Raw genomic sequence first — 12,277 nt, forward strand, 5'->3', positions numbered from 1 at the left:
TTACCTGCCTTGTGCAGACAGGATATAAAACTTGCCCCTCGCCATTTCAAGGCCATTGACCTCTTTCCGTCAAGTCATTCTTATTCCGTCGAGTGTTTCCGTCATCTTCACCACTTGCTGCAGAGGTTAGTTCTACGTCCCGACGATCATGATCCTTTCCCTACCCACCTGTCCTCCACGAACACCCCAAAGAACTGCACATAGGCTTTCTTGCCCACCGTTCTGAAGCCCCGGATGCCATCACGAGGTCTAGGGACCATAGCTTACAACTGTTCTTGGATTTCTAGTACCATTCATCATGGCCTCACCACCTATGCCCATTCAGTCGTCCGGGCGACGTAGGGGGTCTGCCGCACGTAGGGAGTCTCGGGACTTCCATGAAACCATCTTCGACACAGTATCCCTTCTCGGGACCTCGTACCTGTCCACCGCACCAATCGCCCAAGAGATCCTCGCCAGGGATTTAGCAGAGTTGGAGGATGACGAGCAACATGAACGAGACGAGGAATGCCGCTCCGATGATGAGGAAGATGTCGAACCGCCTATCGATGTCGGGTCTCTACCCGTTGGTCATCTCGTCTCACGGCCTGGTGGTGTCGCTTATGGCACCCTCAGACCCATCATCGCCAGCGAAATGCAAGGTAGTCCGATTGTTTGCGAGACCGATGTTGTCGAATCGCGCGCCGCAGAACGCAGTCTTCTTCGCGATAACCATCTGCTCCCACCCAAGCATCCTCGGTCACCCGACGATCCTCTATGGAAAAAAATGTACCGTCGTCTGTTTAGCACCAAGGTCCCTGTCTCAGACAAGGCCTTCGAGGAGACACCGCTCCTTCAGGAGTATCCTTTGCCGCCATCGCCAACCATCAGCGAGGAGATCAATCAGTGGGAACGAGCTGTTGCTCAGAACATGCTCAAGACAACTTGGCAACGGGAGGCCCAGACAATTACCAAGTACTCGCGATCACTTATCGTGACTTTCCTGCTGCACTACTCGGTCACCGTGACCAGTGTCTTTACAGTCGGACGAATTGGGCGCTTGGAGCTCGGAGCAGTCAGTCTTGCTACCATGACGGCCAACATCACATGTTACGCTCCAGTTCAGGGGCTTTCGACATGCTTGGATACGCTCTGCGCCCAGGCATTTGGTTCTGGGCACAAGAAGCTGGTCGGACTTCAGCTACAGAGAATGACTTATCTTTTATGGCTTCTGCTTCTGCCCATTGCAACACTATGGTGGTTCTCGGGTGGCGTCTTGAATCGCATTATCCCCGATCCGGATACCGCAGCACTGGCCGGCATGTATCTTCGAGTCCTAATTCTCGGAACTCCTGGAGTGGCGGCCTTTGAGAGCGGCAAGCGCTTCGTCCAAGCCCAAGGTCTCTTCCACGCCACCACATTCGTTCTGCTTATTGGTGCACCACTGAACGTGCTGGCTAACTGGTTTTTCGTTTGGAGGATGGGATGGGGATTCACGGGTGCCGCAAGCGCTGTCGTTTTTACCCAGAACCTTTTGCCATTCCTTCTCTTCCTTTATGTCCGCTTCATCCAGGGTATGGAGTGTTGGAACGGACTGAGTCGACATGCGTTCAGTAACTGGGGTATGTGAACACTCATCAGATGTGCGCAGAAGACAACTTGCTGATATCCAAACTAGGTCCTATGATCCGATTGGCTTTGCCTGGCATGATCATGGTTGAAGCTCAATACTTTGCTTTTGAAGTTCTCACTCTTGCCGCCAGTCAATTCGGCAGTGCCCATCTGGCTGCGCAGAGCGTCCTCGTCACGGTCACATCGACGACGTTCAACATTCCTTTCCCACTCTCTATTGCTGCGTCCACGCGTGTGGCTAACCTCATTGGCGCCAAACTGAGTGACGCTGCGCGTACCAGTGCCAAAGTGGTATGTTCCGAATTCTTGAAGGTCAAATTAACGGTTAGGTACGCAAAAACGCTGACTCTCACAATCTGTCTAGGCACTGTGCTGCGGTATTGTTGTTGGTCTGTTCAACATGACACTTCTCAGCAGTTTGAGGTTCAAGATTCCGTATCTTTTCACCAAGGATGAAGAAGTGGCTGCTATCGTGTCCAAGGTTCTACCAATCTGCGCAGTGTTGCAACTGGTAGATGCTCTGGCGGCCATATCCCACGGTCTGCTCAGAGGCATTGGCAGACAAGGAATTGGCGGTTTCACCAATCTCTTCTCGTACTACCTGATTGCCCTGCCCATTTCGTTCTCGACTGGGTGGGCTCTGGGATGGCAACTGCAAGGACTCTGGTTTGGAGTTGCAATTGGTCTGGCCGTGTAAGTGGTGACCCATTTCCTTTTCAGTGGTTATCTTTTAGCGGATGATTTGCAGTGCATTAGGGCCGAAATGCATGCTGACGTTTTGTGCTTGAATAGGGTATCCACAGTTGAGCTCTGGTATCTCCACCAGGCCGATTGGGAGCACGCCGTCCAAGAAGCCGAAAACCGGCTGAGGTCTGATGAAGCTTGTCATCAAAGTCAGCGTAGGGAGTCTAAGTAATGCCTTGGCTGCGGCTGAGGCTGGTGAGCATCAAGATGATTGAAGCAAGACCTCATCAAAACAAAACGAAACGAAGACGACAAGAACAGAAGCAAAGAACGAAGTGTCTGGGTGCGCAAAAGGGAGGTTGCATTGTCCCGGGTTTGATGGTTTGCGTACTTTGCATGAACCACATAGCCGCTGTGTAGCACAGCTTTGGAAGCATGATGTTACGGAGTTTGGTTCTCACGGTGTCCAGTCAGCATGTATTGCATGTTATGTTAGGTTAGTGTAGACGTTCGAGTTGTTGTGGGGATGGAGTCATATTGAGATTTGAAAACAAAAGTCGTTATCATTCAAACATACTTACGACCGTCCAAGTTGTCTCGGGTAGGTGACCGCGACTCTGATTTGTGTTCTGTCTCAAAGGAAATTCCTTCGCCGCATTTTAGAATGTCTTGGCCACAGAAACTGCTGGACGTTGTACTAATACATCGATGTTGAAGTTCCCCTTCAACGGGCGGGACACACCAAAATATCTTGGCTATACGTCATTGAACAGTTCAGTGGGGGTAACTACTCCTGTTCGCGCCGCGGCCGCGCGTATACATACTGCAGTGTACTATACGTACATAGCAAAGTGTACAAACGTGCTTGTCTGGCACGATAATCCTGTACCACAACGTAGCGCAGTGGTGCACTGTAGAACTTGCTAGTCAGCACAAAGGACATTAGGTCCATGTGCCCGCCTGAAGTTATTTGGAAATGAAATGGGTCAGGCCAACGGTCAGCCTATTACATACGATCCGAAGCTGATATCGTCGGCGCGGTTGTCTCTGGCCTGACGACGGGACGGAACGGGATGTTCGGATAACGAATATCGCACCGCTGCGAAATCGTAAGAGTGCTCGTAAGAGATATCGTATGTCCCTATTGAGGTGCTATTCGTTTGTCTGAACCTCGCGGTACAAATCTACACATCGCCCTTGGGCGATAGAAGGAAGCCTGGCTCCCTGGGTGGGGTCTGGCGGGTCTGGCGGGTCAATTTTCGTGCGAAACGCGGCCGAGGGTAGAGCAATCGAGTCCTGACACAGTTGGTTATGAGCGAGCTATAGGTGGTGACTAAGGTAGCTCGTCCCTGACAAAAAAAAAGTGGCACTTTTATGGTCAGTACATGGGCGATGAGCGCAACAAAAGGTGCCACCTTTTTTGTTAGGGATGAGGGTAGGTAGCGTAGGTTCCATGTCTTGGAAGCTGGTGTGTGTACCTACCTACTGTACCTAGTTTAGGAGCCGTTTGGTAAGATAGGTAGGTACATTGGTCCGCTAGCTAGGTAGCCAGCCGACTTAGGTAGACTAGGTAGGTAGGTTGTTGTGTATTCGAAGTTGGCGAATTGACTAGCCAGACCGACCCTAAGTAAGCAAAACCTGGGAGGCGCTATAGGGCGCTTGTAAATGGGCCAGTTCGAATCATTTGAACTTTTTTCCTAGTGTAAGGTACCTACAAAGCTTTTGGAGCGAGTGGCGGTGTTTGTGGTTTTGTTTCGTGGACATGTTGACGTGATTGTAGGCGGCGGGAACTGGTAGTGGTGGTGCAGGTGGTAGAGAGGTATGTGGGACGAACTGTGGATCCTTTCCACTTCTTGCCATGTAATATTTCCGGGCACCCCCCAAGGGCCAGTGCCCCCCTGGGGAGGAGGGGAGGAAGCTCGAAGGCGCCAAAGGATAGACAGCAAGGAACTCCCGTCGCTTAGCACAGTCGTTACCAGTTTATTTAGGTTTCCGTTTGCACGCCATTCAATCACTGTACAATTTCTTGTTACGGAGCGAGCAAGTATGGAAAATCTAGTGTAAATGTGTGCTGTCTTCTATTATTGACTAGGTACCAGTGTAGGGTATAAAATGTTGGGGGAATCTTTTTAAAACAAAACGAAGAAAAAAAACAGAGAAATCTACATCAACTCCCATGGCTCGTCCGACATCAAGTATCCCGTAAACAACTGAAACGCATTACCACAAGTGACAAAAACATAAACCCATAAGATCATGCATGCTTCTTCTTCTTCTTCTTCTTCTTCTTCTTCTTCTCCTCTTTCTTCTTCAACGCCCAACAAAGTTTTGACTCCTCGCAATAAACGCCGGAAAACAAGGGGGATATCTGATCGTGGATGACGCCGTGGATGTTGAGGGTGATGGTTGTGTATGTGTACCTCTATGTACCTCTATGATTGTGTGTAGTAAAACAACCCCCGATTTTTGAATTGGAGAGGATTCACTTTTGTGATGGGATTTGGCGACTTGATTGTAGAGAAGAAAGGGGGGATTCTCCTCCTTTTTTTCTCTTTCTTTTCTCCATCTCTCTGCGTTCGTATTGCGCAATTGCTACCTCAGGTAGCGAAGCGAGTGCTTCGGATCAATCCCTCATAAAGACCGATCCATTTGTGGAAAGAACGATTGAACCGTTGCTTAGTAGGTAGACAGACCGCTTAAGGGTTGCTAACATAAGACCTCGCCCTCTCCAACGCCAACGAATCATGAACAAGCGGCGCATTCGGATCGACAACGTCTTTCTGGTTCTCAAGATCCGAGGTTTGCGAGCCATCCACGTCATCGCCACCATAAGCGTACTTGGATCTCTGACGGATGCGAGCACCAAACTTCCAGAAACCAAAGGGGATTAGACAGCACAGCAAACCCAAAAAGGCCAAGAAGGTCGAGGCCCACTGGTCGCCCATGCGGTGGTACATTTGCTCCGTGAACAAGACGGTGCCGGCACCCCAGAAGGAACGAATAAAGGTCTTGGCGGCAAGCGCCGAGGCAGCCTGGTGCTGGTACGAGTCGACGAGGTAGTTGTTGGCCGAGTTGTAGAGGAAGATAAAACCAAAGCCAATGGGGAAGCCGGCGAGGCAGGGGCCGACCCAGATCAGGCGCGGGTACGAGGTCCAGGCGAAGATGAAGAGGCCGATGGGGATGAACCAGCACGAAACCATCATGGGGATCAGACGAATCTCGGCGGGGGGCTTGCCATTGTATTTCTGGACTTGCGTGAGGTAGTGCTTGTTAACTAAGGGGGCGCAAAGGGCAGAGCAGATGACGCCGACGGCGAGCGGGATGAACATGAGGCCCGTTTGGCCGTGTGAGTAGCCCTTGCCTCCCTCGAAGACGACGGGGTAGGCGACGAAGAACATGTACAGCAGGCCGTAGAGGACCGACATGTAGAGCGAGATGAGCAGCACAATGAGCTCGCGGAACAAGAGCTGGAAGGGCCGGATCAGGAAGACGCTCATGCGCTCCGAGAAGGGACGCTGGTCCAGATCGCCCTCGGACACGTATGAGTTGTCACCCGTCTGCTTGCGGAGTTTCGCGGCCCGGCGACCGAGGATAGTGGGGGCGTAGGTTTCCTTGACGGTGAAGGAAATGAGGACCCAGACGACGAAGGCCAGGATGAGTTGGATCCAGTAGAGCCAGCGCCAGCCAGCGAGACAGAGCCAACCACCGACGAGAGGACCAACTGAGGATTACCAAGTCAGTATGTGCTAGAGATCGGTATTCTAGGACAGTGGATAAAAGGGATCCATGGTACGGAAACTTACTAGCAGGACCAATGAAAGGAGCAGCAGAGAAGGCAGCCATGGGGACACCACGCTCCTCATTCCTCCACAAATCGGCAAGAGTACCACCGACCAGGGTCATGGGCGCGGAAAAGGCAATACCATCGATCAAGCGACAGACAATGAGTGTACCGATATTCTTGGAAACGGCGCAAGGAATGATAAAGACGACGGCTAGGAGAAGTGTTGTGCCATAGATGATCTGTCTTCCATAGACTTCGGAAAGCGGAGCGAAAACCATCGGACCTGTGTCATAGCATGTTAGATCTCGGAGGATAACCCAGATGGTTCCATGTCATCTTCTTCTTCCCAAATGGAGAAACTTACCAACACCGAAACCAACGACGAAAACGGTAATAGGGAGGAGAGCAGCCTCGTGGCTGATGCCGAACTCATGAGCTACACTGTCGACATCGGCAGTGATGACGGAGGAACAAAAGGCGACGACGAAACAGGTGATGGCGACCACCATGGTACAGTACCACTTGTACCCTTTCGACCAGTTCTTTGGGTTTCCAGGGTCTCCTTCCGCAAATGTGACGAGCTTGTAGTCCTGTTGTGTCTCTCCTCCTTCGGGGACCTTTTCCTTGGGCGGTTGTGGCGCCCCAGCCGCCGTGGGCGCTGCTTGTGTTGTCGCCATGGCGATGTCTTGTGGTGTTGGTGCTACTAAAACAAAAGCTTGTTGTTGAATGAAAGAGGGCTAGACTGTTGTCGACAACGGTCGTATTATTGGTGATTAAGATATTCGGCTCGGCTCAGGGGTAAATCGATCGATCCGGTTGGTGGTTTACCATGCAACGGGGTGTAAACACTGGAATATCTAAGAGAGACTGAAAGAGAAAATGAATGATGACCCCCACTGGATGGTCAATCTGTGTTGATTATCTGTTATAGAGTAGCGAGGACCACTTTCGTCCGGGGAAGGGCCCGTCCGTAATATTATATGTTTTCCATCTCCATAGATACTCTTATCGTCTGTCGCGTACGGTCCTCGCCCTTGGTTCGGGCTTACTCGGGAATCTGCATGATGTGGAATCTCACTATCACCCTTGCGTAGATCATAAACAAAAGAGCCTCGTGCTCTCGCCGTCGTGGTTATACGGTACGTACTGTCTGCTGCGTAGGGGTAGGTGTAGGTACTTTTGTATTGTACCATCACGGACTCGCTTCTTACAGCGAGCATGTCTCGCGGTACGTCGTTGACGCCCTACGGCGTGACCCAGAACCAACCAATGAAAGTGCCCAATGGGCTGAGATAGGTGCTGTCGCCCTTGCGGCGGACAGTCCTTCCTGATGGTTATCGCCATGTCCCTGGTGGCGACGGTGGGCCCCTTGAAACAAAGACTTTGGGAACGGTCATCCCAATCGAGTCAAAATCGTCATACAGCCAGCTGCCAGAATCATGAGGATTGCCAAGAAGAGATTGCTGGTGTCGAACTCTTGTGCAGGTCATTCCACGTTTGCTGGAACCGGCCGAGTTCGGCCCCAGTTTTACAGGCGGGAAAGGAAGTGATTGGCCGGAAGGCTCGGCATCGCGAAGTTCTCATAGACGCGACGAACTCGTTCGCCCCTTTGAACCCTCGACCTGTTTTAATACTCCAGTGTCCCTGCCATGGCCAGAACTGGCGATGAATGCCAATTGTACGTATCCTGATTGATACCCAACTGAACAGAGGAAGTAGGTACTCGGTTGGGATCCGTAATGCTTTTATCACTTGATTCAGCATCATCGGATCGTCGGATTTTCGAGCTCATCATCCTCTCAGTCCACTGTTGATATAAGGAACTTGCCTCTCGAATAGTGGCATCCCCGAGGAAGTGGACGCTTGACCGCGAGAGGGAGCACTTTCTGGCCAAACCTCAAGGCCCACTAGGTCATTGCTCCCATGATACAGTGAGAGGTGAAATCGGTGAAAGAGGTTTCAGGGGAGGTGATGAGGACGGTAAAGCAGCGTTCTATCGCGCCTCTTAGCGGCTGCTTCAGATGTATACAGTTCCATCCGGACTGTAAACCCGCCAATAGCTTCGGCGTTCGCAACAAATGACTTCGGAGTTGGCCCCTCCATCAACTCCATGTTTGCGCGTCTAATTTGGCTGGTGCTCAGTCTCAACCGCTGGGATTATGCCTACACACTCAAAGGCTTGTCGACGTTGTTGATTGATTCCTTGGCCTTCTGTTTTTGTTTTTGGATGGCCGGCATGGTCGGAACTTGCCTTGCGCCATCTGGCCATGTTAAGAAGCCCCATCCGGGAGACGGAGGAACGACTGACGAGTCCCGGGTGAGCCGCTTTGGCCCGCTTGGCATAAGGCCGCTCTGCCCTGTGACCTCACCCCTGCGGCCCTGTCACCGTTCCGCTTGTCGAATCCGGGCCCGACCCTCCGATCCACTCGACCCGAAGAGCGACCAAGACCGGATTGCGGCTCCGGACGACGAATGCTAACGAGGATTTGCAGCGGGAAGCGTTTCGGTAAGAATCCGTACTGTGTCATAGGGCTGTGTACATAATACCTACATGACGACGGATTGGCCTGCTGCTGTGTTATTGATTGCGGCCGCTTGGTAGGTAAAGGAGAGTGTAGCTCGATGATACTCTGCTGTTCAGCGAGATGCTGCTGCTCTGTGAATTCGCACCCCTGAACTCACGATTTTCATGGCTCATTATGCTGAATAGATGGGGAGTAGGAATACCGCTGACACACACCACCAACGGCGAAACATCTAGTGGGATACATGCAGTTGCAGTGCTTTTTGTTGCAGTCTTTTTGTTTGATCGAATCTAGCTCTCTGTGAGCCTTTGTGTCAAGCCGTGAATCTTTTGGGTCGTATAGTCGCAACGGTTCAGTGGATTGAAGACCTTGCCTATGACAATCCAAATGTGCGCCGTGATCGATAGAGCGAGGTCGACGACGAGTCATTACGTAAGGCCCCGGTGGGGTGAGCCGGGGTCCCTGCATTTTCCAAAATTTGGAAACAAAAAAAAAAAAAAAACTCCGACTTCGCGACAGCGAGTGGGTCTGAGCTAGTGCCGAGCAAACTGCGTTTAGACTTCAGAGGTACGTACACTATATACATAGTGCGGTACGTATGGCATGTGTTTCCGCTCACGTGATTCGGCCAATGACTTGCACCCCGTCTGGCACTGGCTGCGGGTTCCCTAGCACTGGAGTTCATGATCTTTTCCCAGTGTCCAAGCCGAAACTCGAATCTCGCAAGACGTCCACAGGGCAACAACTACGACAGATTACTATCAGATGAAACCAGATCTTACACACTTTCGGAATGTACGTTGAAGACCCAACGACACTACATTCCGATGTACCCGATTTTCCGTAACACGAGCACGGCGGTGAACACCTTCGCAATTGCGCTGCGGCCCTTTTCTCTTGCTTCTCTCCGACGCGACCAAGCGAACCAGCAACATCCATCGAGATCATTCAATAAAGTTGTTTTCACGGCCCACTGACATTCCACTTTGACTTCAACCCCTTGGCTGCTCGTTTCGGAACAGTCTCGTTCGATCGGCTGGCCGCTGGTTTGTCCTCGACCGACTTTGCGCGAATACTCGACCCACGCGACTGGATAGACCCTGTCACTTCAACGGTGTCACTTCGTTGGCAGCTCGGCTTGGGCTTGAGTTTTGGTTGTCCTCGGGCCGCCGCGCCCACGGGTAGACACAACTAATTGATAGCGAACTTGGCACTTCACGAGCGCCAAGCTCGCTGTCGCTCACAACAGTTTGTTGGAGGTTCTTTCTCGCTTCGGTACGTGCCTCCACAGTTCAGCCTCCCAGTCTGTGTCTCTACTTAGCAAGGAAGCTCCCAGAAAATGCCTCCTCTCGCTTTCTTTGAGTTTAGGGTCCAAGGGGTTATGAAAAGAACAATATAGCAAAGTTGCTGGATAATTGACGGCGCTGCTCCGTGGCAAATGGTTCTCTGACACTCAGTATCAACGCTGTGTACTTTTCATGAGCTGGAGCTGTAGTCATCATCAGTGCCTCACTGAACCCAACACTACGACACTAGGTACCTAAAGACGGGCACTCAGTATCAGCTCACAAGATTCGCAACCTGAAACCAGCTGAACGAGCTGGACAGTCATGGCTCCAGATAACCTCACTGTGCAGCAAAGTCATTTTCGTATTGCCATGACTCCATGTCTGCCATGCTCGACGACTTCCATACACAGTGTTATTTGCTGTGGATCTTCACGATGAGAGGGATCACCTAAGGCCCTAAAACAAAAAATGTGGACCTTCGGAAGAACGAATCGAAAATCCACCTCGCATGCAGGTTCCGTGGGTTGCGGCTCTGCGAAACAACATGGGTTCTGAAAACTCGATTGGGTGCAGGATCCGTTCCTTATCGATATGTAAGTCCCTTCGAGGCAAACCAACACCAGAAGTCACACATTGTCAAAGTTGGCGGAGGTTATAGTGTGAGCCCCGGATTGGCACCAACATCAACACCAAGGATCTCGCTCGCCATGAGATCGCGATTGTACAGGACGAGCTTCAAATGCTCAAGTGCTTTGAGGGGACACGGAAAGTGTGAACATCAAGCCTAAGTCTAAAATTACCTCCAGGTTTGATTTAGCACACGCTATATCATGATAGACAACACATCGCCCAGTTGTTGGAGGTCTTTGGGAGTCCATTTTGGAAGATCCTCCCATCACCAAGGAGATAAGCTCCTGCATTCATCTTGCAACATCTCTTATTTCCGGCTCCAAGATAACCTTACCTCTACCCCAACGTGGATTAACAAGCACAGGACGATGGATCCCCCACGCGTTTAAACTGACCGGATGTGACGGGACGATCCGGCACAGTTAGTTGCGGTACTAGCAGGTCTTATGAAAATTTTTCGCGGTGGACTTTCCTCCACGATTCGGCTTTTACCATAGAAATTTCGCGGGCCGTACCCAAAACCAATGGACCTCGTAAGGGTTGCTACAAAACAGTGACATTGAATTGTTCGAAGGAATGCGGAGCTCGTGGCTGACTACATATATCTACAAGTAGAAGGAGAGTGACTGTGGTGAGTGATAGCTAGGTATTATATCTTGGCGAAATTCGATGTCATGAGCTAATCATCCACATTGGACATCAGGTTCCAGGGTTTACTGTACTACCATAGCTATAACTACCTTCCTCTCTATTGATCTAATCTTTTTTCCCTTCGCACCACCATACCTATTCATCGAAATTTAAATCACATGGGTTGCACCATATCACGCTTCAAGATGCCTGCATAGGTATAGGATCAAAACCTCCCTCTTTCAAAACGACTAGGACCGCGAATACCCACAGAGGTCAGCAGTCTACAAGGAAGTCTTTGAAGCTGTGTGCATGCATTGTAATGTATCTAGAACCTCCAGTGGTTACAATGTGTAGGCTGGTGAGCAGGATATATTGGTCAACTAGGTACGCTATAGTGGTTTTTTCCTAGGTGTTCTATCTCACACCGGTTACCCCTTATTTGAACACTCGATTAGTGTGATGTTATACCGAGGGAGAGAATCCCGACGGTGTATAATATCGTACAGTATTCCTCTTCAGGCCTGACCAAGACTAGGGAATTTACGCAGTATTACTCTACCTAGTTTCTGTCTGCGTAGGACCTCCGATCCAAGCCATGCCACAAACTATTAATCAAAAGTCCAGGGCAGGTCTGATCCAGTTCACTTTTGCCTTTGATCCCAGGTTACCTACAGTTATGGTCTTGCTTCGCCATAGATTTGCGACCTCCAGTCAGGTTGAAAATAGATATCACAATAAGCGTAGATCTCAGTCTTGTCATATTAGGATCCTCTGTCAAAGTTATGGATAATACGGTGTCAACAATGAAGTTGTCAGACGTTCGAATGGCGGTGCACCAATACTTCAACTTTGGTCCTTCTTTGGTATTAGCAAGCCTCATATAAATGCGGGAAATCAAGTGAAATATGGACACTAGCAAGTCTCTTCACAACGAGCATCATACCTGAGGGCAGCATATAGTAGAGTCCGGTACCGGTTTTAGAGCTTGTTTGTTTGATACCCTGGACGGGGCCTATGCTAGCCCGTCCTAGCGCCACAAGGACATCGTCAAGAAGCCGAAGAGATCACATCAGTTCGTATGTTTCAAATTCGACACATTCGCGCCAAGGTTTGGCCATTGT

At 50.6% G+C, this 12,277-nt stretch overlaps 3 protein-coding genes across 3 annotated transcripts; 2 read left to right on the forward strand and 1 right to left on the reverse strand.

Moving 5' to 3' along the window:
- The first annotated feature begins 202 nt into the window (after positions 1–202).
- Positions 203–2,417, forward strand: B0T23DRAFT_84020 (mate-domain-containing protein). Its single transcript, XM_062841870.1, has 3 exons — positions 203–1,601; positions 1,658–1,902; positions 1,976–2,417. Exons 1-3 carry the CDS (start codon positions 299–301, stop codon positions 2,306–2,308), a joined length of 1,881 nt encoding a protein of 626 aa, XP_062695714.1. The 5' UTR covers positions 203–298; the 3' UTR covers positions 2,309–2,417.
- A 2,281-nt stretch (positions 2,418–4,698) lies between these two features.
- Positions 4,699–6,846, reverse strand: B0T23DRAFT_84091 (MFS general substrate transporter). The gene is made up of 3 exons (XM_062841871.1): positions 6,444–6,846; positions 6,099–6,362; positions 4,699–6,016 (listed from the first exon to the last, which is right to left on the reverse strand). Exons 1-3 carry the CDS (start codon positions 6,754–6,756, stop codon positions 4,992–4,994), a joined length of 1,602 nt encoding a protein of 533 aa, XP_062695715.1. The 5' UTR covers positions 6,757–6,846; the 3' UTR covers positions 4,699–4,991.
- Positions 6,847–7,700: 854 nt separating this feature from the next.
- On the forward strand, positions 7,701–8,744 carry B0T23DRAFT_374339 (uncharacterized protein). The gene has a single exon (XM_062836845.1). The coding sequence runs from the start codon at positions 8,190–8,192 to the stop codon at positions 8,556–8,558; it is 369 nt and encodes a 122-aa protein (XP_062695716.1). The 5' UTR covers positions 7,701–8,189; the 3' UTR covers positions 8,559–8,744.
- The last annotated feature ends 3,533 nt before the right edge of the window (positions 8,745–12,277 follow it).

Source organism: Neurospora hispaniola (assembly GCF_033458365.1).
Source record: "Neurospora hispaniola strain FGSC 10403 chromosome Unknown B0T23scaffold_2, whole genome shotgun sequence".
Classification (NCBI taxonomy): domain Eukaryota; kingdom Fungi; phylum Ascomycota; class Sordariomycetes; order Sordariales; family Sordariaceae; genus Neurospora; species Neurospora hispaniola.